Consider the following 26,819-nt stretch of genomic DNA (forward strand, 5'->3'; position numbering starts at 1 on the left):
ATTTGTAATCCTTTTGGAACATTTGATGGATGAATGGGCCCTTCTGAATTTATTATTACTTTGGCCATAGTTCGTTTTTCTGGAAATCCAATTTTTGTTTCAAAAAAAGCAGAGTATATATTTTATTTGTTTATATACCTAAGGTGCTTGGAATTTTTTGTTTGTTGCATCTTCTGAAACTGCTGGATGTGCATTTTCAAAAAAAAAAAATCAACCATAACATATATTTTCACAATAAAAATAGAAAGATTGCGAATTCCTCTTATTTCAATAGAAGTGAGTTTGAATTCAATTCGAAATGTATAAATCTTGAGAATATAGAATGCTTTACTCATCCAACCAGCATGGTACATAGCTCTTGATGCAATAAAGTGTATACCACTGGGGGATTATTTCCAGGAATAATGAAAAACTAGTTCAAATAGAGCATTTTATTAAAAAAAAGCACGATATTTTTACAAAATTATCAGTATAGTGATGTTCCAAAAGTGAGAAAGTGTTTGTTGTTATTAAATATCTACCTTAAGTCATCACCCTAGAAACCATTCTACATTACTCTGTAATGGTAAAATTATATTTTATCGTGCTGGATGATCACCTAACAAAAACAGAAGTACTACTAAAAAACCTAGTATATTTCATGTATTTATGGCAAATTAATAATTATTTAAGGACGTACAACAATCTTTATTACTATAAGTATCATTATTTTGGGAAATATGCACTATTATACATCTTTTTGCCGTTGTTTTTGAAGGAAAATTTGGTGTTGGACTTGATAGAGATACTAACTATTGTATGTATTGACGTACATACACCTAAGAAATGTATTTATTTCTTGAAATTATTGGCACAATTTTTTCGGTACATGCGTCTGTTGTTTTTTTGGAAAAATCGATTATGTGCATACATAGATTCGGATTACAGAATATAGGAGTTTTGATGATTCATCATTGAGAATAGATATGAGTAGATAAGTATTAAAAGCTAGTCTACTAGATTGAAAGTTGTAGGACTCTTTATCATTTGTAAGACTTTATAAAATAATTTATAAATACCTATATACAAATCTACTGGATATATTTATAAATATGAGTACTCTATTTCAAAAGTTCAAAGAAGATGATGATCTTGTTCTGGGCTTTCAATCAAAGGTTAATCATGTTTTGAGTTAAAACATAGTATCTATGTCGATAGTATTTCATGTATAGCTATCTAATCGGGATAACTAGTAATTATTATTAAATACATATTTGATCTCATGATCTGTTTATTTGAGAGATTGAAAGAATAACTCTTCTTGTATCCTTGTTTTTGAGCTTCTTTAAAACCTTTCCAATAATTTATCTTACATCATGTGAAGAAATAAACAGAAAAAGTTGGAATGATAATTGAATTATAATATTTTTATTTAATATAAAATTATTCTTAAAAAGTACATTTGTTTTTGAATAGATTTGAACATAGGGTGTGATTATAAATTACAAAAACACAATCGATATCACATAATTCAGGTACATATAAATATTGATTTATAATTTTCTTCTATGTATAAAATACGAAATGATTAGATTAAAATACACATAAATTGAAATCATGCATGTGACATAATTCTACCCGTAGTTGATTCTAAGTGATTGAGAAAAGCGAGGTTCAGGTACTGCTACTAATGGAATTAGTCTGTGGAGTGAGTAATGGCATGGTTCTTGACGACATTTTCTTTTCTTTCGGGGTGTGGAAGTACTTCCAAACATACAGAACATGATATGGAAGCTTTGGGGCTTTCTGAGTGGAAATGATCTTCGTGTTTGTGAAGATTTGACTTTCGATTAAATGAGCGATCACAGCTTTGGACTAGACATGTGAAAATCCCTTCGCTATGAATCCGTAGCCGATGAGCCTCAAAGTGTGTTTTTGTGGGGAATAATTGATTACAACAAATTATGTAATGAGAGGCATGCATTGCATCAATGTGCCGTAACATATTGGAACGACGACGTGCTATATACCCACAGTGTTCAAATTCACAAATATAATGGTTCTCCTCGTTTTGACTTGTATAGGGTATGTGTTCATGAGGAGATGCTCTCTTTTTGCGCATTTTTTCATTTTTGGACTCGGCTTTTTATTCTTGATGGCATTAAAGCTTTTAATGTTGTTACTCCCCTTGTTGTTGAGTATACATGCATCGATTTCTAAGCCTCCGAGATTAAGATTCAGTGAGAGTCCTTTGGCATCATTGTTCTGATGTTGAGTCTCTAAAGAGTCCCGCGATGAAAAGAAATGTTCATTAGGTGGACTGCTGTGATTGTTTGGGATTGCGTTGTTGTTGTTGTATATCTGACCAGATTTATCGACAAAGTTATGTACTGAAAAGTCTGTATACTGAGCAACATTATTACTGTGATAACCATAATGATTCCCTGATTCTACTTCCATTTTTCCAGTGGTTGACGTTCCGTAATAGTAGTTAGAAGGATGAAATTGAGGATTATAATAGCCATTCTCATAGTGACATTGTTGATCCCAGTATGAGGCGTTGTTTCTCCATTGCTCTACATTATTGTTTTGTTCATGAGTTCTCCCTTCCATTGAATCTTGAGTGAGGGTAGATTGAGTGGATCCGGTTGTATAGTATTCATGGGAATTGGGAATGGATGGAATGTTTGAAGAGGAGTGATTGTATTCTGCAGAGGGAGGCTGTTCTTCTTGTGCAGGGTTCATTGGAGGAGGAGGCGGCGGCGAATCTGGAACAGAGTAAAAGTAATTATTGTTATAAATGTAGTTGTCGTAGAGCTGTTGTTGCTGTGTCTGCAGGTGCTGTTGAGTTCCTGAATGGTAGGCTGTGTCTTGGTGCTGCCAGATTTGAGAAAGATATTGTGCAGAGGAAGAGTATTGGGTATAGGCATTGTACATTTCACTACTTTCTCCATCATATCCTTCTCGAGTATGGGATAATGCTCCAGGATTTGTTGGAATAGAGTGTAGACTTTGAACCGAATCCCTCATTTTGTTTGAAATGAGATATTGAGGATGTTTCTCTTAAGAACACAAATGATAGACTGATTGAAGTTGGTTGGAATCAATCAGTAACAAATTTGGGTTTTAAAAAACTTGCAATTGATATAAAACATCAACTTGATCAAAAAAGAAGGAAAAATTAAATGCACTAGAAAGAAGCTGGCCCAAATTTTCCGTTTCGGATTTTTGTACGATTTGTCGCTTTTGTCTTTGCATAATTAAATATAGGTGCTTAATTTACAAATATAAGATTTCCTCGACATGAAAAAATAAAATAACCATCTATGTTAATGCTAGTCTTAGACTCTTAATATAAGAGTGATTGACAAAAAGATGTACATAGTCTCAAATGAGACTTTAGGCAGGTCACCAAGTTACGCAAGACCCATAGCTGCGCGTCAATAATTCTAATTATAAATTAATATGGTGCAGATTTATGCTTTAATTTTAATAACGTTTAATAAAATGATTTAAATGCCTATTTTGTTTGGGATGTGCTAAGTGACAGGCTTTCTTGGTAAAATTGATTTCTTGGAGCAAAAAATGTGAAGGTTTGAATTTTCCCAGTTTCCTAACTTGTCATTGTCAAACGCCCTGGATGATGACATTTTGGTATTCCTTCAATATTCCAATGATTTTCATACTAATTTATAATCCATGTTTGGTGATGTTTTGACTATGGACATACCCCAATGGAGGATGAGCCCATACCATCAAATTTTAGTCACATATGTAATATTACAAGAAAAACTGATACAACTTAAGGTACATTTCAGAAAGTTGTATCGGCAGTTTCGGCTTCAAAAAGCTTATACTACTTTATGGGATATTCCAAGAAAATTATTGATAGCTTTTCCGTCTACATAGCTCTTGCTATTGTCAATCTTCTTACTAAGAAGGTAAATTATGTCATTAATTGAATTTGTAGACTTGATGTTAAACCTTATTAATTTGAAATCATATTGCTGTCAGAGGACAAAACTCACTTTTCCCATTAATGATTAAATAATTTCATTTTTTTTTACAATTGGGCAATTTAAAAAGAACCCTGTCGAAGGATGTGTAACCCCGTGTAATCTGTTAAATACATTTAAAATGTAAAAGCCTAAAAATATTCAATAAAAAAAAATGTATTTACCTTGCAAATTATGCAATTTCACTTAAAAACGAATATTTAGCAAATGAGGGTTGATAGTATACATTCCTGGGTATCGTTAATATGTATAAGTGCTTTGAGAAATATGTCTTGAATTGAAATACCAGAATTAATTTAAAACTCGCACGAGAGTGTTTAAATATTAAAATTCAAAGAAACAATGGGTTTATCTTTTTTCAATTTTTTTAAAGGGAATTTGGTGTAAGACTTGATTGAGATACAATTGTATTTTTTTACGTGTCGTACCGAATATATTGATTTACCTCTCTTTATTTATGCCACAATTTCTTCGGGATATGTACCTATTATTTTTTAAATGATTGTTTATGCACATTAGAAAGGCCCATTTGATACATTTTTTTTTAGAATATGTTGAGCTATCATAGGCTTTCAAGCTATCAAGCGACAAATTGTAAACAATATTGTAAAGTTTTTTTGTTTTTTTTTAACTGAAATTAAAAATTGACAATATTAAATTTTTTTTAAATAAACGAAGGTATTTAGTAATGAAGCCATTTATCTACTTTATGTATTTTTTTTTTTAAATTGGGAAATCACTTTTGATGGTCCTACACTACGTGTAGTAAATATTTTTTCTGCTCTTCATTGTGAGTAATTAAGGCTTTGAATATTTTAATGAGAGTAACCCCCTTATTAGTCGAATCATTAACATAGGTTTTGTTGTTAATGATAGAACACTCTGCCTGATAAGTCATCCCTTGAATTCCATATTTCAGGGTCAGCTTGAAGGAAATAAGAAGTATAATACATATAAAAAAGTTGAGTGTTTTTTGAAACAAATTTTGCTAATGATAGTTTCCCAATATTATTTATGTCTATTTGTAATCCTTTTGGAACATTTGATGGATGAATGGGCCCTTCTGAATTTATAATTACTTTGGCCATAGTTCGTTTTTCTGGAAATCCAATTTTTGTTTCAAAAAAAGCAGAGTATATATTTTATTTGTTTATATACCTAAGGTGCTTGGAATTTTTTGTTTGTTGCATCTTCTGAAACTGCTGGATGTGCATTTTCAAAAAAAAAATCAACCATAACATATATTTTCACAATAAAAATAGAAAGATTGCGAATTCCTCTTATTTCAATAGAAGTGAGTTTGAATTCAATTGAAATGTATAAATCTTGAGAATATAGAATGCTTTACTCATCCCACCAGCATGGTACATAGCTCTTGATGCAATAAAGTATATACCACTGGGGGATTATTTCCAGGAATAATGAAAAACTAGTTCAAATAGAGCATTTTATTAAAAAAAAGCACGATATTTTTACAAAATTATCAGTATAGTGATGTTCCAAAAGTGAGAAAGTGTTTGTTGTTATTAAATATCTACCTTAAGTCATCACCCTAGAAACCATTCTACATTACTCTGTAATGGTAAAATTATATTTTATCGTGCTGGATGATCACCTAACAAAAACAGAAGTACTACTAAAAAACCTAGTATATTTCATGTATTTATGGCAAATTAATAATTATTTAAGGACGTACAACAATCTTTATTACTATAAGTATCATTATTTTGGGAAATATGCACTATTATACATCTTTTTGCCGTTGTTTTTGAAGGGGAATTTGGTGTTGGACTTGATAGAGATACTAACTATTGTATGTATTGACGTACATACACCTAAGAAATGTATTTATTTCTTGAAATTATTGGCACAATTTTTTCGGTACATGTGTTCTTTGTTTTTTTGGAAAAATCGATTATGTAGATACATAGATTCGGATTACAGAATATAGGAGTTTTGATGATTCATCATTGAGAATAGATATGAGTAGATAAGTATTAAAAGCTAGTCTACTAGATTGAAAGTTGTAGGACTCTTTGTCATTTGTAAGACTTTATAAAATAATTTATAAATACCTATATACAAATCTCTTGGATATATTTATAAATATGAGTACTCTATTTCAAAAGTTCAAAGATGATAATCTTGTTCTGGGCTTTCAATCAAAGGTTAATCATGTTTTTAGTTAAAACATAGTATGTATGTCGATAGTATTTCATGTATAGCTATCTAATCGGGATAACTAGTAATTATTATTAAATACATATTTGATCTCATGATCTGTTTATTTGAGAGATTGAAAGAATAACTCTTCTTGTATCCTTCTTTTCGAGCTTCTTTAAAGTACCTATTCCAATAATGTATCTTACATCATGTGAAGAAATAAACAGAAAAAGTTGGAATGATAATTGAATTATAATAATTTATTATCCAATATAAAATTATTCTTAAAAAGTACATTTGTTTTTGAATAGATTTGAACATAGGTTGTGATTATAAATTACAAAAACACAATCGATATCACATAATTCAGATACATATAAATATTGATTTATAATTTTCTTCTATGTATAAAATACGAAATGATTATATTAAAATAAATAAAAATTAAATAAATTAAATAATTCAATAAAATTAGAATAAAATAATTCAATAAAATTAGAATAAAATAATTCAATAAAATTAAAATAAAATAATTCAATAAAATTAAAATAAAATAATTAAATAAAATATAAATTGAAATCATGCATGTGACATAATTCTACCCGTAGTTGATTCTAGGTGATTGAGAAAAGCAAGGTTTAGGTACTGCTACTAATGGAATTAGTCTCTAGAGTGAGTAATGGCATGGTTCTTCACGACATTTTCTTTTCTTTCGGAGCGTGGAAGTACTTCCAAACATACAGAACATGATATGGAAGCTTTGGGGCTGTCTGAGTGGAAATGATCTTTGTGTTTGTGAAGATTTGACTTTCGATTAAATGAGCGATCACAGCTTTGGACTAGACATGTGAAAATCCCTTCGCTATGAATCCGTAGCCGATGAGCCTCAAAGTGTGTTTTTGTGGGGAATAATTGATTACAACAAATTATGTAATGAGAGGCATGCATTGCATCAATGTGCCGTAACATATTGGAACGACGACGTGCTATATACCCACAGTGTTCAAATTCACAAATATAATGGTTCTCCTCGTTTTGACTTGTATAGGGTATGTGTTCATGAGGAGATGCTCTCTTTTTGCGCATTTTTTTCATTTTTGGACTCGGCTTTTTATTCTTGATGGCATTAAAGCTTTTTATGTTGTTACTCCCCTTGTTGTTGAGAATGCTATTATTGAGCCACCCACAATTAAGATTCCTTACAAGTCCTTTGGCCTTATTGTTCTGATGGCGAGTCTCAGTAGAGTCTTGGGAATGGACATCAAGTCGACTTTTATCATTATTTCGGATTGAGTTGTCGTTGATATCTGATCAGATTTATCGAAAAAGTTACATACGGAAAGTCTGTATATTAAGTAATTTTATTAATGATTCCCTGATTCTATTTCCATTTTTCCAGTGGTTGATCTACCGTAATAGTAGTTTTCAAGGATGAAATTGAGGATCATAATAGCCATTCTCATAGTGACTTTGTTGATCCCAGTATGAGGCATTGTTTCTCAATTGCTCTTCATTATTGTTTTGTTCATGAGTTCTCCCTTCTATGGAATCTGTGGGCATGCTAGTATGAATGGTTTTGGTTGAACAGTTTTCATGGGAGTCATTGTATTCTGGAGAGGGAGGTTGTACTTGTCCAGGGTTCATTGAAGGAGGCAACAGATCTGGAATAAAGTAAAAGTAATTATTGTATATGATTTGAGTTGTCGTAGAACTATTGTTGCTGGGTATGTAGGTTTTGTAGAGTTTCTGAATAGTAGGCTGTGTATTGGTGATTCCAGTATTGAGAAATATATTGCGTAAAGGAGGAGTATTGGGTATAAGGTTTTTAACATTATATACTTTGAATAGAATAATTCATGTCTTTTTATTAGATATTGATGATGTTTCTCTTTAGAAACAAATATTCGATTGATTTAATTTGTATGATTTTCCCCTCAAAAACTAATATTTGGCAAATGGCGGTTACATACATAGGTATAATAAATATGTAAATTGCGTTTAAAAAGATGTAGGTAGCATTATGTGATTATAAATAAGTACTTTGATAAATATGTTCTTGAATTGAAATACTGGAATTAATTTGAAACTAATTTGAAGAGTATATAAATAATATTAAAATTCCAAGAAATGATGGTTTTCTCTCTATACTGTATTAGTTTTTTAAAGGGAATTTGGTGTTGGGCTTGATAAGAGATACAATTGTATTCATTTCCGTACATCAGCGTGTCCCATTTTCCCAAGACATGTAATATAATTTTATTTCTCAAAAATGTGAAATGCATACTCTTCATTTTTTTTTTCTATTTGATCTCAGCTCCTCTAATTTGAAAAAAATAAATCTCCAAGACATGTGCTGACGAGAGCTTAAAGTCAATTCGATGACTGTATCGTACGGTGGACCGGGGAATTTACATTCAATTAAAGATTTTAAAAAAAGTACTTATCATGAATGTATTTAAACTCGTTTCATTATTAGTAAATAGATGTATGTCTGTTATGTAAGAGTTTGGTTTGTCTAATTTGAAGTATCTCCAAGTAATTCAGCAAAACGTGTTGCAACTTTTGCTTGTCCACTCTACTCTATATAAAGTGAGGATGTTGAGTTTATCTTTCAGAATTGATAAATATTAGTTTTTTATTTATCATAAAACTATTCCAATAAGTCTTAATATATTTTGAAGACAGTGAACTTCTAGAGGCAATTACTGACTTTTAGCTTTACATTGAGATGAGAAATTACTACGTGCTTTGAATAACTGGAAGATGAAAGAAGAATATTTGCCCATAGGCATGACATATTCAAATAAAGAACAAATTATTGATGTTACAAGTTTGTGCAATTCAACAGCAAAAGAACAGACACGAGCTGTTTAGAAAGCTCACAATATACAATACATAGAATGGAGAACTTGATTATTCTTTATTTGGTACGTGAATGTCTTTCAATCTAGTGATAACTTTATTTATTTTTCATTAACAACTCGTTTATCATTATATGAAATTTGATTTTAGTTAAAAAAATATATAGCGGTCAATAGCATGTTCCTGTTTTCCGTTTCAAATTGATGACTTTTTTCTTCCTGATGTTCCATCCTTATGGGATAGTAATGCTGCTTAGATTGAATCCCCAAAAAAAAATTGTCAATGCTTCGAGCAGTTAAGTTAACGAAAGACTTTCATGGTTTAATTACAGCGGATGTGGAACAAAAGCAATTTCTACTATGTTGCGTTCATGAACACAAGATATCCTGACTCTAAAATAGAAGCACTTCAAAGAAGATATACCCAATAACATTAATATATTGTGTTATTAATTAAAAATGACACTAATATATGAAATTTAGTCCCATTAGTTATCAATTCTGAAAGGTAAGCTCAAAATCCTCACTTTATTTACAGTAGAGTGGATAGGGGAAAGTTGAAACACGTTTTACTGAATTACTTGGATAATTCAAAATTGACAAATCAAACTTTTACACAACAGACATGCATCTATTTAGAAATAGTCAAACGAGTTAAAATACATTTATGATAAATACTTTTTGTGTAATTTTTAATTGAATGTAAATTTCCCGGTCTACACTACAATCAAGTCATCGAATTGACTTAAAGCACTCGTTGGCACCTGTTATCGTTGTCTTGTATATATATATTGTTGTTGTTTTTTTATATTTGTGTACCTGAGATCAAATAGAAAAAAAATGGAACGAGGCCTTTTTTTTGAAAAATTACTTTTGATTTTATGTGACAACTTAACGTACTTACCTAATAAAGATACGTTTCTTTATAATTGCTTCAATCGATCTTTCTCTTGCACTACAGACAAGGATCATGATAACTATTTTTTTTAAAAAACATTAAAGAATAATAAAAATATGTATATTTAATATCTGATAATCACCCAATGAACGTGTCCAAAACACTTGTTCTAAAGGAATCAATACCATTTACGATCGGATCTATTATGACGAATTCGCTTAAGCTGAAGGCGGAGGAAGATAGAGATGCAATTTGTTAAATTATAAACTCAAGAACAATCTTCACTAATACTTCGGAGTAAAAGTCCTTTTTGATGATCATCTTTTCGAAATAGTGATAGACACTACACATATTCTCAGTCGAAGGAACAATGGGTGTTCTAATTATATTTTTTTGATGGCACTGTACTAATTCTCTTTTACTCTTCTTTCAAAACGAGTAAATAATCCTTTTTCTTCGTCTTTATTCTTTTTATTCAACTACATATAAATAATATTATAACTAGTGATGTAAAACCTGTGTTTTTTTATTTTTGAATTGATAATCTTAAAAGAGATTTTTATTTTCCTTGACTTTTGTCATTATTAATCATAATTTATGATATCATTCCTGGGTAGAGAACTTCCTTTCATCAGTAGATTCAATTATATTCAAAACCTGATTGAACATTCGTATTTCCTCATAAAAGACGAAGCTTGAGGATTTGTTTGTTGTGGAGTTATAATTTTAAGTCCTTGTTGGAATCAGAGTAGAATTTGGGATTGACATCCGTGTAATTCTTGCCAATGACCTTGGTTTTTTTTCCTTCCCTTTTTTTATAGCTGATTGTAGCTTATCTCCGACAAATTGAAGCTTTAGACCATAGAACAATAGAATTATCTGGAAAAGAATGTAAGAAAAGAGCGGACTTATTTACCAGAAAAAGATGGCCTAGTATATTTTGAAATCATGGTCGTGAAAGTTGTACTCTAAAGACAAGGACTAAATTATATTTTATTATGGGATTCAAGTATTCAAGTGTTCCTGGCTTCAAGCAAGAATACATTAACAGTCGAAAGGACCATGATGTCAGTTTTCATCGATTTCCAATCAAGGATCCTAAAATTGTGGCCAAATGGCTTAAATTATCCAAGAATACAAAAAATTAGACACCCACAAATAATTCAAGCTTATGTAGTCTACATTTCTCAACAACAGACTTCATCATTACATCAACATATGAAGCCTCTAATAAAGGAAAAGCACTCAAATACAGGTAAGAACTAATAAATATTTTGGGGCTTCATATACTTATCTGAGATCCTTAAAATACTCAATTCATTTATTTAATATATTCAAAGCTAAAATAATAAAATACCTGTGTAAAATTGACCCAAAATTTATATGAATTATATTATTTACGAATTTATTGCTATAGGATATTTACTCAAATTTAAGAAATATTAACGAAGAAAATTTTTTTTTTAAATATCTTATTGCAAATTTTTACAAATGCTGCTGTATTTTAAGGGTTAGTATTTTTCATTTTTTTGGTGGTCATGTTAATGGATTTAGGTCCATTTTAAATACTAGACATTCCACTCCGGAGCATTAAGTATAAACTATAATGTTTATTTATGTAATTTTACGCAATTACTCCGGTCTATTTATATATGTATTTTCTATATAATATATAAACTAGACTGATTATAAACAAAATAAAGAATGTTGGGGAAGAAATAGTAATGTAAGTATTTACATCGTAATATACATACTTTTTTATTTTGATTACAGGCGGTTGCAAGATGATGCCATCCCATCTAGATGGTAAAATCTCCCAAGATATCTCTCATTGCCTCTCTCACTCTCTAGTTCTAGACAATCATCATTGAGAGCAAAAAGACTCCTGTTCGAGAATGAGCGACAAACAGCTCTGGTGAATGCAATGTTCTAGAGGAAAAAGTACGGCCAGTTCAAGAAGTTTATGATAAACTTTTGTCAGGATTCTCTTTACTCAAATTTCAAGAAGTTGCACTATTCAAAGTCCTTCCAGATACGATAGGGTTATGTTATAAATCACAGCTAGCCTTGAAGTAGAAGATGATCTCTCCTTTAAAATATTCTATAATCGTGCTATATTAGTGAATAGCTCTGTGTAATATTGTTTGAATTCAGAATATAAAGTCAACTCAGTCACTGAAGCCATCAATATCACAGCGTTTTCGGGATCTAAGAATCAATTAACAGAGAAGAAGGTTTTTGATAACATCTGCAAACAAATACTTCATTTCTTCAACTCCGCAGAAATGGAACTAGCCGAATCTTTCAAGTTGTCTTTGATTATGGAGCAAATGTCGGTTCTTTTCATATATTCTCTGGGCCTCCTCTCTCTTGCTCTGATGTGCCGAAATGTTAGTCCATGGACCATGCCTCTATGACCGAATTTATTCCTCAAATATCCTGACACTTCCGTCTACGAGATAATAAAAATAATATCTAGTACGGTCACAGTAGAAACGGGACTACCTCGATCCACGATTAGATACATCAAATCAAGCATTAGAGGTTTGAAAAGTTTAGAGAAGAATGTGACATTGTGACGCTGATAATCGACGAAATTTACTCACCTCAAAGAGTTGCGTTTGTTAAAGCCAAGTTTTTTGGAATGAGAACAATACGGCAACTCATTTATGATAAAATTAACTGCTGGGAAGTACATGGAGGTGATTGCCCTCACTCTTCAACAAGAATCACAGAAGTACTTTTTAATATTATGAGCAGGAATATCATAGTTAAATTGAATGATAGTATTTCTGTCCAGAGTAGAAAAAGGATATCAGACAAGAAATGTATGATTAATAGAAAATTTAAGAGCTTCAATTAGCATCAAAGTAATGTTTAAATTAAATCTATGTAAATCTTGAATTATTTATTGGTGTCCTCTTATTATGTAAAAAGTATCTCTTATATAGGAAATTTATCAGTATCAATGTTATAACAATTAGTTCGAACAAGTTATTATGCTATATTATATAAATACTATCAAGGTTAATATAAATACAAGGTTATACCATAACGCTTTTCCGACTGATGTTTGACTTCCACCAAACTTTTTAATATTGACGTCAAAGAATATAACTGTTACCAAGAATAGTTATATATCGCCTTCCTTGACTGTTACTCTAAGAGTACCATTGGTATTCTCTATAATTTCAAAATCTTTCTGTCTTGCCCAGCAGTTGGTTCGGTCCAAATTTCTAGCAAACCCGATTACATGATGGTCTAACCTAATCAAAGACATATTTTATTTTGATGTCTTTGTAACCTAAGGCATTAAACCAAGTAACGAAACGTGACTGTTAGCCTGAGGAGATACAATAGTGCAGCGTTATATATATATATTTTTATTTTTTTTGCAAGATTTCCCAACACCGAGCCTCACATACCCCAATTCCTCTTCAGTTAACCTCTGAATGCGGTGAAGTCGTAACTGATTGTATATCTAAGACAAGATCAATAATTATTCACAATGAACACTTATTCACCTTCTGTACCTTCTGCACCTACCCACTCGTACCTTCTACACTCCCCGTTCCTTCTGCACCTTACGAACCGTAGAAGGTAGGTGCCAGAGTTGGACAAAGAAATATATATTGCTGTCCAAAAGCAAAAGTTCTACATTTGTTTAGAAAATACTTTTTCTTAAATGAGGCACGCTTAAATACTGCTGATTTTAGAAGCTTTTTCGAGTCTAATTTTGCATTAAGCTCTTTTAATTAAGGCGCACTGGCCAATCCGGAGTATAACGCGAGAGCTGGGATTGTCAAACTAGGCATTTCTTCATAAAATGTGGAGGGTGTCCCTTCGACCTTTTATAAAACTGTCTGGATAATTGATGTACCTGGAGAAAAATGCATTTGATCAAGCCTCAGAGGATGAGAGCTCGTTGACTTCCGAGCTACGACAAACCCGCAAATTTCTTGTCTCAGTAGATCCAGACTTGGGTAAAAAAATAGATAAAAGGGTTTCTTTTATAAAAATTAAAAAAATGCTAACAAAGTAACTCGAAATTTCGTTAAAACTGCTTTGAATTGTATTCAAGCTTCTAGGAGGGTGGAAACAATATTAGTAACTAGTAGGAGAGTTTTATTAATCATTCGATTATACAGGGCTTTACTCCCCCTCAGCATCTAAGGGTGTAAATGATTATTGTAAGGTCCAACTTACAAAACCCAAGGAGGTGGTTTATAAGCCCTATCCAACCAGAAAATCTCTACCGTCAGCACAGCGGAAGGACATCTAGACATCAAACATACAGACCTCAGATAGATGAAAAATACTCCAGATACTTTTAATATGACTGGTTCCGTAAGTTCCCCTGGCTAGAATTTGACGAGGTTGAAAAGTCAGCCAAATTTTCTATTTCCAACCATGGGAAATTTGAGTTCAAAACATGAAAAAGCAGTTCCTCGTTGAAAGTTCATTCAAACAACAAAAAACACTAACTGTCGATGGAAAAATGGATCAATTTCCTCACATCAAAGAGAAAGAATACTTTGATTCTCTTTCAGGTTCAATCTCAATATTCTGAGGAAGTGGTGAAGTGGAGAGCTTATTTGAGGCATCTTTTCCAAACTGTTGGGCACTCGCAAAAGCAAGGATTGGCTTTTAGGGGCGATCCCGAAACAAGAGAAATGTTGACGAAATCTAATGAAAACAATCGAGGAAACTTCTTGGAGCTTTTGTCCCTGCGTTCACACGACAATCAGATTCTCAAATATAAACTGGAGGCTGGGGTCAAAAATTTTGGTTCAGTTGGGCAGGTTTTGCCAAGTGGACTTCACCTGACATCAAAAATGAGCTGATAGAGAGTATAGCATCCATAGTGACGGGGAATATAATTGAAGATGTAAAGACTTGTGCCGGCGATGATGACTACTGATTATCTGTTATTGTTGATGAAACGTCAGATATGTCAAATACGGAGCAGTTCAGTTTGTCACTGGGATATTTTATGAGTGAAGGGATCAAGAAAGAGAGCTTCCTCAAGCTTGTAAAAAAGACTGACGACAAAAATTTGTTTGAAAAGCTTCACGAGGCTGTCAAGGATATCGGCCTTAACCCCGCCCGCACTGTCTCCCTGGCCGCGGACAGTGCCTCCAACATATCCGGCATCCAGAAGGGTCTTGCCGCCAGGTGGAAGGAAGCAGCCCCACTGTGTGTCTACATCCACTGCTACGCCCATGTTCTCAACCTTGTAGTCAAGGATCTTCACTCAGATATAACCCTATTGAGAAATACTATGGGGACAGTGCAAATTTTATACAACTTCATTGAAAGGTCACCAAAGAGGTCAACAATCTACAAGTCGGTGAAGATGACATGTGAAGATGAGGAGCTTGTAAAGATGATGACCCTGAAGAACCAGTCTGCCACCCGCTTGAGTCTCCGCTACAATGCCGTACATGCTGTATCTCTAGAGATGGTCAGAATCATAAAGACCCTCATAATAATGAGAAAAGATAAAAATTCATTGTCGAGTTCAACAGCAACTTCTCTGCTCAACAGCATTTTCAGTCACGAATTTTTTTCCCAGCATTGAACTGGTGAAGGCACTCCTTAGACACACATCTAGCTTGTCAGATGAACTTCAAGGCAGAAAGGTTGACCTAACAAAGGCCCGAAAACAAATCAACCTAGTGATTAGGACTCTGTAAGATCTTAAGAATGAGAAACGCTTTGAATCAATCTGGAAACTTGCTGAGTTGAAGTCGTCTGAGCTGAAATCAGTAGCTGACCAGGAAGACTTAATTGATTTCGACTTCAAGGAGGCAAAGATTCCAAGGAGAGTAAAGTAGAAAGGAACAACTGAATCCGACTTCCATGAAACACATTTCGATGTTGCAATCAATAAGATTGTATCAGAGCTTGAGAGCAGATTTGCCACCTATGATACAGACATCACAATAGATCTCATTGCAATCGTCAATGACAGTGAGGTGGAGACCTGTGTCATGGAGCGTGTCGTGAAGCACTACAGACTTGATTTCGAGTAGCTCTGGTCAGACCATGCAATCTTCCAGTAATTCAAGGTTAATATTTTAATGTTTCATTTTGCATCATATGTTTAAAATTTATGTTTATCTAGGCAGATATTGACACAGAAGACATGGTTTCGTCGCAAATTACTGTGAAGTTGGCAGTGTTCCACCTGATGCCGGAGCTATACAACTTGATCTTGATCCTGGCCTCAATATTCATCAGCAGTTGTGAGGTGGAGTGGTCATTCTCCTGTCTCAGAAGGCTCAAGAACCACATGAGGACCGCCATCGGCCAGGAAGGAACGGACATGGACAGTTTGATTGACACGTTTGTGTCTAGGAAAGAGAGGAGAAACTTCTTCTTCTAAGTCATGAATCATGACTCATGATAAAGAACACATGCATTTTTTCTTCATTTATTTCAAATATTTATTTTACATGTGAACATAATCTGCAATCTTTTCTCGTTAAATAGTCCATTATAATCTCGATCATTATCTTCATCCGTTATTATTTTCTAAATACTTAAGAAGGTTTAAATTGTTTGACTAAATTTTATATTTCAAAACTTTTACTCTCATTCTCGCCTCGTGCATTTTATACTCTTTCCTTTCTGAATAAATTGGCATCGAGTTTTTTCCTTTTCATTTTATTTTTCCCAATGTTTGCCTGAAAAAAATTATGGTCAGGCAGTCCATCGGACGACAGATTAGCAAGATCTAATCTGTGTTGTAGCATTTGTCCTGTTTAAATATCCCACGTTCACCACTGATAATCATCCGTTCACCCTTGTGAAGCGGACCGAAAAATCTTCCTATCATACGGCACTGCACATGATAGTCAGGGGTGTCATCTGGATTTTATTTTGGGTGGGGCTAGGATGTAACTAGAATGTTATTTTTTTGTTTTGTTTCTTTATATTTGACCAAAAACTTTTTGGAGTTACAGTTTTTCTGGAAAAAAATTGAACGAATAACTTTTTCCAAAAAATTTCAACGTTTCTATTTTCTTGGACAAAGTCATAATTTTATAAAACGATCAAAAAATTCCCAATTTAGAGGAGGGGCAATAGCTTCTCCACTACCCACCCCCAGGGCATGGAAGCCCACTTTTACTACAGTATTCAAAATTTACATAACAATAAGGTAATTCCTTGATTACGGTAAGGAGACTCTAAAGCCCAGTTGCATCAATCCAACTTAATCAATTTAACCTCGTATTTATGACGTATATAAATCTAAGTTGAATGGGTACAATCGAGCCTAAGAGTCTTTTTAGATTATGGCTCATGAAGGCGGCATTTTGTCACGAATTTTGTACACTTAAATGTAGGTATGCATTTAAAAGTAAAAATAATTAAATGACAACTGCCTCGATCTCCCCTAAAAATCACAGGGAATAAGTGTAAAGTAATGTTGGATCGGTCTAAAAAAGCTACAGTCCTGTCTTTTACTATTTGTCTTTCCATCAAGGATCAGTTTTTTGGTTTTAGGGCTCTTAACCCCTGACTAACTTTCCCCCGGCCTTTCAAAATAACGAATCTATTCGTTATATTTATAACCATGAGTCAACATAAATATAACGTTAGTTTCTGGTAAAGTTACTACCAACCTTTATTTAACCATATTCTTTCGTTACTATTTGGTTAAGATTACTTTTCAATTAACTATTCATTTATTGATGATTTATTAATTGTTATTACACTAATTAATAGTACAATAATATATGTATAATTTAAGATACAATGGTCAATTATTGCCAGAGGTGGGAACTTGGACTCGAGGCTTGCGACTCTATTTGGAGTTAAGGCCATATTTTGAAGACGATCTCTCAATCAAAGATTCGAGACTTGACTTAGACTCCATAGAGTCTTGCAACTAGACTGGACACCAAAGCTAGTATATTGTGCTCTCCAGAAAGGCCTTAACAGTATGGACCCCGTATCATAGTTATGAACTTCAAATGAGCTTGAATGAAATCTGAGGATTCGATGAAGGACTTGGACATGACTTGATATTTCATGTGGACTTGCAATATAAGGACTTTGTCCCAACTCTGATTAATACTGTGTCGTAAGCTGCAGAAGTGGAAACGACATTCAGAAATCTTTGGAAGCTATAGGTTAAAGATATATGTAGAAATTATAAGACCCCTACTAGAATTCAAGTGTGGGCTCATAACATTTTGGGATAAGGACTTTGAAGAAGAACCTATCCAAAAAAAAAATTCATATAGTTTTACAGGAACTAATAAAAAGAAGCAAACTAAAAAAGATAAATGTAGTGTCAACAATATTTGTTCCCGAAATACACTCCTTAATCTTGCTAAAGGTGAAATACGAATTGGGTATCTTTAGAAGCAAGACACAGGGAATCATTGAAATTATTAAATGAACAAATAGACGCGTTTCATTCATTCAAACAACTCATTTATTTGTCAGATATCCAATTAAGATTGTTTTTAGGAATTTATTTCTTCTAATGTCTCCTATACCAATAAGGTAAAATTTGCAAATTTTGCTATTCGCCATCAATAAGGGTGGAGGAAGACTTAAATATACAATGGACCTTGTCTTTAAGTACTATGTGCGTAGTAAAATTATACGATGATTTTTAAATTGTTTGAATTAATAGCTTAGAAAACGTCTAATTTCATAGTTAAAAAGTCCCTCTGTTAATGTGCAAGAAAATAGAAAACACAAGAGATCCTGGAGCAAATGGAAAAGTGAATAAACTGTCACATGTATCATGAATTCTTTGCGTCTAAATCCAAGAATTATTATATTTAGTATTATAATTGTATATTGTAGCAAGTAAATCTGCATTTCCTTTCTGTATTCAGGCTGAAATATTATTTTTACTGAAATAAATTATTGATTTAATTATTTAAACTGATGGATTTGTTCTTCAAAAATAAACTATCAACTTCAGTTTGTGTTTGTACAAGATTATTATATAGTAAGTTTCATTCAAATAACTAATTAATATGAAATATTATTCTTCGATTGATCTTTCAATACTAATGTGATTCATTCATAAAGTCAGTATATTTGCAAAATTAGTGAATGGATTTAGAGACATATAATTGAAATTTAGGGATTCAAAACCAAGATCACATAATATTATTATAAACTATAAATTAAGTATAATTTATTAGTAGATATGTGTATTTTTAATAAACTTGTTGAAATTGATTTATTAATTTAACTGTTTCATTATGATTCCAATAGTTTCTTGAGGTTGGATTTATGATATTTAGAGATCCCGGCTCTAAATCCGTAGGTATATTAAAATTTGCGAATCCAAATCATAGATAAATATGCAATTTTTCTGTGCTCCAAACCGACACCATGAAAAAATAACTCATTAGCCCTAATTATTAATTCAACAAAGTTGTAGATTTTGATCCCCATCCTTGATATGCTGTAGAGAATCAAGCATTAAAATATTTTGTTGGATATTGTTTAAGAAATCTCAACAAGTTACATATTGCTTCTTGAGAGACATGCAATTACCTAGGCACAAAACTAACTGTTTTTACAACTGAAATTGAAATCATTGAAATGTTCTTGTGGCTGAAAAGATACGATACAGACTCATCAACACTTTTCTGTGCAGGACCTGAGATTACAAAATATGTTAGGAACATTTTACTTGTGAGCAACTTCTGTTCCTTCCGTCACTTATTATGCAATGGGATTCTTAAGCTCCTAAAAATAACTATTCTGAAGTATATATATGGCCTCAAACATTTTGCCAAGACTACGTTTGTGAAAAGTTAGTTCTACATATTGTCCGTACCTTACTGCACTATAAAGGGAAATGGATAAATAACAAGCTAAAGAACAATATCAAAAAAGCCAAAAGAAGCTAAAAATTATAAAGCATTCGTAACTGTTGTCCCATATTAACATCATGTCATAGAAATTTGCAATAGTTATCCTTTTAGGTAATACTTTATATCATCGTTGTGACTGTTCTTAAGATAGTTATACACACTGGGCGCACGAGGGAACCACTATCAACATTAGTCACAATATCATCTTACTAGACGTCTATATGTTAATGTATATGCTCTGTGGTTTTATTATAACCACATTCTGAGAGACAAAATACCTTAAGTTTAATGTAGTGTGTTGCTAGAACGTATGATACTGGAATATTTACGTTCTAGCTATGATTCATTATTTTCTTCCGTCCTAGCCAGTAATGAAGAAAATAAAAAAATAGCTACGATCTTAGGAATAAAGGACCGTTGACTGGCAAAAAAGATCAAACCGTAAAAGTAGACCATAAAAAAAGACTTTTTTTTCTATGGGGACACTGATTAGGAAATCGGTCCTAGGACCGATCTAACACTAAATTTAAGTGAATGTTGAAGGTGACCAGCTCTGTCCACCTTCAACCTTCTAATAAATTATAATATTGCCCTATAAAAAAGGAATATCCTTTAAATATTATTTCGCAGTGATTTATCTTAATATCTTTAAATATATATTTTCTTATTTAAACCTCGCAGACATATTGCAATTGGGGATTAAAAAAGAGTCACCTCTTTTTCACTATCATTTTTCTGGCACATTGGAATAACTCGGCTAACTTTTGACAGATAACCTTAGCTCAGTAATACATTTTCTTTCTAGCCTAAGCGAATTCATACCTATTCCCGTGATTAGAAACAAAATAATCCAACTTATAATGAGTACTTTAACATCCTAGCTCTAGCTGCTCCTCTTCATGTAGCTAGCTGCCGAACTGCAAGCTGAATGTTGGATATCTGTGTTATGTGACGTCATACTGCGCATTGCGCCTTCTATTTTCAAAACAATGTTTTCCTTCATATATCGCATTGGAGTTGTTTCAGCTCTGTTGACTATTTGTGTGTCTTCAGCTTTAGGGATTGTCAGCAAACACAGATAATATAAATAATCACTCTTCTTACAGTTACACACGCTCTTTTCTTCATCCCTGGATCATCTTGTCCACACTTATCAATTATCTATTCCTAGTCTAAGAGTGTGACTATGAGATGAGATTGAGAATCCCTTTGATTGTCCATTACCGTGATGCCCTCCACGAAAAAAGCCAAAGATTTGAAAGTACACTCTGGTGCAGCCGGGATCCTGGGAGAAGGAACTTATGTTAAGAAAGAGCCGTCCTCACATCAGGTTCAAAGTAAACTTTCCTTTATAAATGTACTAACTCCACTTTTTGGTGTCATTTTTATATTTCATTGATTTCCCATAGTTACGAATGTCTGGACTTCTCCTTGTGACAACAATGTTAGAAAGGTCCATGCCAAAAAGACTCTCATGGTCTCACCCTCACTTCAAAGAAAGGCCTTCTCCACACAGCAGCCCACTTCTCCATCTCCAAACTCGCCCAAGCTCTTTAACCTGGTCAAATCCAAGAGTGGTGGCGTGTCCTGGGCTGGAACCATGTCACAAGATACAGTTAAACGACATCTTCCAGCTATAAACAAAGAAGAGTCATATTTCTCATCTAATGCTAATGTAAGGATTTATATCTCCTTGTATATATTTTATTGTTCCTTTTAATCATAGTCTAGCTGTTAATAATATTATGTATTAAGTATTAACTGTTTTAAATTCTAGCATCTTACTAATTGTACCTGATTGCTTCTTATTCTAAATAGTAAATTGTCTAGCAAAAAGGGTGTTTATGTTTTGTGTGGCCATCGTTATTGAACTAGATTTTTGTGTATAAATATTTGTTTGTATACTTTAGAAATTATTAATTTAGATGTTTTGTGTCTTGTGATAGTGTGCATAATCTTTTTATAATAAAATCGAAAAATTTCAGTCTGAAGTTGTTCAAAACGAAATGGAAGTTACCGATATCACCAAAATGCATTCATCTTTACATTCCACCCTCATAACTAATTCTCATCATACAGATTTAAATCGTCCATCTTCTCCTTCTCGAATAATTCATCAGGCACAATCTCAGCCTCAACTTGGAACACAGTCATCCACTGAGGAGAATAGGAAAAACGTCTTGTCCAATTCATTATTATCAATAATTCCTCCTGATTATAGCAATTTAGCTTCTATTTACGACATTTCCGAATTGGCTCCGCTTAAGCATCATGGATTAATAAGAATGCAATTTCGAGTAAGACATCCACCTCAGGTAATATGGAATTTTGGTCTTTATCATAACACTTACTCACTATTTGGATATATTTTGGATTTGTCTACGTTTTATTTGTTTTTATGTATATTTAAACTTATGTACATACATATATATTTTTCAAATGAAGTAATGATCATTTTTTCTTTTTTTCAGAATGGATCCCATCTTGAAGAATTCAATGTTCGAAATCTTGGAAATAATGCGTTTACAAGCACAATAACGTCCTCCAGAGGAGGTTCTCTCTCCCCTTCTGTTCTGCGACATGGTGTGACTTCTTCGCCACAACAGAAGCACCCAAGCTACAATCCCAAAAATCCTTTAGCCGGAGTATACAGTCCCAAAGTTAATATTCTACCAATTTCTATATCCAATTCAACTTTTAACTCCCCAGTGTCTATAATTACAAGTACTACCAATACTTGCAATGACAAACCAGTTTCTACCATGGCAATCATTTCAAGTACTGACAATACTCATACCAATTCATCCATAATTTCGAATAACAAAACTTCTGGTAATTTTTAAGTCATTCTTATAAAGAGGATTATCTGAAATTAAATTTATTTTAGGGGAAGAAATCCCTTTGCCTCCTGGATGGTCTGTAGGGTGGACCATTAGAGGAAGGAAATATTTCATTGACCATAACACTAAAACAACCCATTGGTCTCATCCACTTGAAAAGGAAGGACTTCCAACTGGTTGGGAGAAAATAGACTCTCCAGAATATGGAACTTATTTTGTTAAGTGTGTAATTTTTTTTTTTTTTCTAATTGAGCTTTCAATTTTTATATACTTAAATTTCATGCAGCCATATAACGCGACAAGCTCAATATGAGCATCCTTGCACTCCCAGATACCAATTATTGGAATCACATTCTCAAGTACTCCCTCTTCCGCCAGCTCTTGATGCTTATCATCAGAATAACGTTCTTGTTCCGGCTAACCCATATCTCCATGAGGTCATTCCTACCTGGCTCAGAGTTTATTTTAAAGCAAGTCCTACCTTGGATCATCATTTGAAGTGGGACTTGTTTAGATTGGCAGAACTTGAATGCTTTGAGGCCATGTTAAATAGGCTATTTCGGGATGAGTTAGAAGAACTAGTCATGAAGTAAGTATTCATTAATATAAAAAAGTATTGCTATTTAAATTAATATTTATTATGAACAAAGCTAAGCCACTAAGAAAATTTAAAAAGTTTTTTTCATTATTAATTAATCTTTTTGACCAGCGCAATCAATATAACTTATGGTTTTAACAATTTTTGAAAATTAAAGGTTCTTTATTGTTTCAAAAAAAATAACCGCCCATCAACAAAAATAAAGCTGAATCCATAATTTAACAGCTTAAAATACAAACTGCGTCCATTTGACCCATTTTTTAAATTTGATTGTTTGTCTTACTTCCCTTACTGTTTCCAGTCAACCATAATGTTGTTTCTGCAATGAATAATTAGCTAATAATATGCAATATTATATTATAACACAATTTCTTTGTTCTTTCGAAAATGAATTGGATAATCCATATATGTATATTTAATCAATTTTATACATTGATTAGGCATAACAAAATGCCGAAGAGTAAATATGGGTCAAATTCTCTGGTATTTTAGGGTTTAAAATTTTTATGATGTTATTTCTCTAAATCTTTGCATAGGATCTGCTTTTAAAGAGGAAAGTTATGAATTTACGAGTTTTTATTTCATAATTATTTTTACTCAGATCTCAAAAGATAATTTGAAGGTAAAATATCAACCGATTAATCGTTTTTTTTAACTCTTAAATAATCGATACTCACCTAGCTCTAATTTCTACAAATCCAATGGAGTTCATATATAAATGCTCTATAAAATATGTATGTTCATTAATCTATTAAAATTTGTACGTTCATTAATCTATTAAAATTTGTATTTTCTTAATTCAGATATGAGGGATCGCGATTAGCTATCTCTCAAGAAATGGATCAACGCCATTTAAATCACCACCAAATGAGTGCAACTATTTCTGGCCAAGAACAGATCACAACGATGAACATATTACCAAACACAGTGGCAGAGGTATCGGTTTCAAATACTCAAGCTGTGTGTCTTTCTGGGAGTATAGAAGATCGAGAACGAATGAAACAACAAGCCCTTACAGGTAGCATTGAAAGCCATGTATGAAGATATTGTCCAAATACCATAGTATCTACCTACATTTATTTTTAAATTACGAAGCTTAGAATCAATATTCTACTTAAACTATGTGATAAAAAATAAAATATTTCACTTTAAGTTCAATTTGAAATGTCTATAACAATATTATATATATATATATATATATTATATGAAATATAATTAATTGATTTTTGCACAAGGCTTTCATTTATGAGTCCCAAGTCATGCGACTCCCGTCTACAACTTTGGCTGAAACCCAATATTTCTTCAATATTAAGATTCATAAGATTTACCGAGTTTTTGGATCGTAAAGCTAATACGGTTTGATCCAAGACATCTTTGTGGTTTAAGTGAGGATTTTTTTTCTTTCTTTTGGCAAATGAACTAAAAATGATATTTTATTTAATTATTATTTTGGCGTCCAATTTTACTCATTTAATTATATAAACCAGTATTAAAAGATTTATGATAAGACTTTCAATAGTGTGTAAGAAAGGCTTGTTTTATTATTCTAACAGCAACTCTATTTTAACACGTAAATTCTCTATTATTTTTTCGACTTAAAATACATATTATCCCGGGAAAAAACGTTTCATTGGGCTGTAATATGAGATCAAAGAAATGATTTTTGAATCAACACTTATGAAGTGAAAGATATGAAATTTTATTGATTTTGCTCCACATTTAAACATTAGAAAGAAGGGTCATAAAATTTTAAATATATAAAAAAAATGACTGGAATATATGCATAAAGTTATTTTTAAATACAATTACAATGATGAACTTATAAAAGTGTATACTTTTGAAACAGGCAAGTACGCCACCCTCACTAGTTACTGATATCGAAGATATTAATTACCACCTATTTAGTTGGTGCAACATCACACTAATAACTAACTACACTTAACAACAGGGTTGCTGCAGATGTTAAACAAAGCGTTTTGTTGTATGTTTATTATATTTGCAAAAAAAAACCGAAATTAAGCGTTCAAATCCAGCAAGATATATTATTTCTTGATCATGCCAGTTAACGCTGAAACTTTAATAATGATTAATGACTTTTTAAATTGATTTTCTGTAGTATCAATGAATGTACTTTTCCTTAAAAATGCCACTAATTACTTTTATTTGATATTTTTGGGAGGGGGGCTCACCAAAAAAAAAAAGTCACGCTTAAACCACTTGGAAATTATAAATAAAATATTATATTAACGTAATATTGTATCCCGTATTTTTTTGTGGCGCCGACTTATAAAAATTATTTTTATTATGGTAGTGTCATAAAAAAAATTGTACTCTATACGATTATCGGGGGTGCCCCAACCCCGTTAACCTTGATTCACATATCTCAATTTGTTTATAGATACATAATATTACCATACTCAGAAGTGTGGTAGATTACCTGTCAAACTTTTTCATAAGGTAGGTAGTGACCCAAAAGTGGATCACGGATTTCTCATAGGTAGGTTGACCGAAAATGAAAATATAATATCTTTTTATTCCCCTTGAGTTGAATAATTCAAAGTGTTAAATTAATACTAGACTTGCACTGTGTCGTAAAAAAAGATAACTCATCGCTGAGATTCATTGTATCCAATGACTGTATCATAACTAATTTGGATTTAGAAGGATCTAAGAATTTTATTTTGTATTTATGCGATTCTTAAGCTTGTACTAAAATAATTATAACGAATATCCGAAACTTTATATATCAGTTAATAACATAGATTTGAAATCATTTTGGGCGTAACTTTCTCTATAAAATCACATTAAAATCTGATTTTCTTCAAACTCTACATAAAATTTCATCCAAAAATGACCCCGGGAAATGAGGTCGTAAGAAATTCATTACAGTAACGTACATATTATATTGATTTATTAATGAAATAAGATCTATTTTAGTAATGCAAGCCATTAGATGTATTATAAAAGTGAAGTCACATCAATTAAAATGAATTAAAGTGTGATGATGATGATCAGGATTGAGATCGCTTTTGAAGCACGAGTTCACGAAGTGAGTTTTCGTTTTCTTTCAAATTTCTTTCCAGATAATCTTTGTTATTTTCTAAAACCTTGATTTTCTCCCCCGCCTTCTTCTTTTTGTCATTCAGATCCTTTTTGATCTCATCCTTATTCGAAAGTATAAACATACGCCCAATGGATTCGTAGATTGGAATATTTTCGCTCAAAATACTGATTTCGTGGTCCGTGAGCTCCGCATGGGTAATGCTCCTTTTTAAACTCTCAATTTGCATATCTGAGAGTTTCATTTTCTGCTTCGAGTCCATCATTTTAGTCTGCATCTCGGAAAAGGCTTTTTTTAACTCAAGATCAGGTCCTTTATTTGACATTCTTATATTTCCAGAGTCTTACTCTTAGTTATTGTTATTTAGCCGCAATCAATCCAATTTAGTACATGTGCAGCTAATTGACTTCAAAGAGCTGAGGATAAATATAATGATATTTATTTCAGCTGATTTTCCTTTTTTTCATAAAACACGTCGTTATCTTTTGTAGTATGACGCAACCTTTCCTCCAAAAAGAAACAGAAAAAAGGACTGAAATAATCTGG

The 26,819-nt window shown here is 32.3% G+C and overlaps 3 protein-coding genes and 1 long non-coding RNA gene across 9 annotated transcripts in view; 1 reads left to right on the forward strand and 3 right to left on the reverse strand.

Moving 5' to 3' along the window:
- Window positions 1-24,440, forward strand: part of sav (scaffold protein salvador) — a 66,169-nt gene extending 41,729 nt beyond the window's left edge. Inside the window, exons 2-8 of one of the 5 annotated variants that reach the window (XM_071887300.1) lie at window positions 20,580-21,131; window positions 21,184-21,449; window positions 21,760-22,089; window positions 22,246-22,606; window positions 22,662-22,836; window positions 22,901-23,203; window positions 24,016-24,440. In XM_071887300.1, the coding sequence (XP_071743401.1) occupies window positions 21,249-21,449; window positions 21,760-22,089; window positions 22,246-22,606; window positions 22,662-22,836; window positions 22,901-23,203; window positions 24,016-24,253 (1,608 nt within the window). In that variant the 5' untranslated portion in view covers window positions 20,580-21,131; window positions 21,184-21,248 and the 3' untranslated portion in view covers window positions 24,254-24,440. Of the gene's footprint in view, window positions 1-20,579; window positions 21,132-21,183; window positions 21,450-21,759; window positions 22,090-22,245; window positions 22,607-22,661; window positions 22,837-22,900; window positions 23,204-24,015 lie in introns of those variants that run through there. The other 4 variants (XM_040709004.2, XM_040709003.2, XM_040709005.2 and 1 more) reach the window with 4 other exon arrangements.
- On the reverse strand, window positions 1,421-10,607 carry LOC121114894 (uncharacterized). 2 transcript variants are annotated; one of them, XM_071887301.1, is made up of 3 exons: window positions 10,060-10,607; window positions 9,924-9,996; window positions 1,421-7,819 (listed from the first exon to the last, which is right to left on the reverse strand). In XM_071887301.1, the coding sequence occupies exon 3, from the start codon at window positions 3,007-3,009 to the stop codon at window positions 2,002-2,004; it is 1,008 nt and encodes a 335-aa protein (XP_071743402.1). In that variant the 5' UTR covers window positions 3,010-7,819; window positions 9,924-9,996; window positions 10,060-10,607; the 3' UTR covers window positions 1,421-2,001. The 2 variants fall into 2 exon arrangements, with proteins under 2 accessions (XP_071743402.1, XP_071743403.1); XM_071887302.1 differs by having other exon boundaries at window positions 1,421-9,838.
- On the reverse strand, window positions 18,965-19,731 carry LOC139904992 (uncharacterized). The gene is made up of 2 exons (XR_011779371.1): window positions 19,591-19,731; window positions 18,965-19,511 (listed from the first exon to the last, which is right to left on the reverse strand). It is a non-coding gene; the product is annotated as an uncharacterized lncRNA (long non-coding RNA).
- Window positions 24,441-26,106: 1,666 nt separating the features above from the next.
- Window positions 26,107-26,762, reverse strand: Pfdn1 (prefoldin 1). The gene has a single exon (XM_040709008.1). It carries the CDS (start codon window positions 26,596-26,598, stop codon window positions 26,224-26,226), a length of 375 nt encoding a protein of 124 aa, XP_040564942.1. The 5' UTR covers window positions 26,599-26,762; the 3' UTR covers window positions 26,107-26,223.
- Between the last annotated feature and the right edge of the window lie 57 nt (window positions 26,763-26,819).

The sequence above is a fragment of the Lepeophtheirus salmonis genome, chromosome 3 (assembly GCF_016086655.4).
Source record: "Lepeophtheirus salmonis chromosome 3, UVic_Lsal_1.4, whole genome shotgun sequence".
NCBI lineage: Eukaryota > Metazoa > Arthropoda > Copepoda > Siphonostomatoida > Caligidae > Lepeophtheirus > Lepeophtheirus salmonis.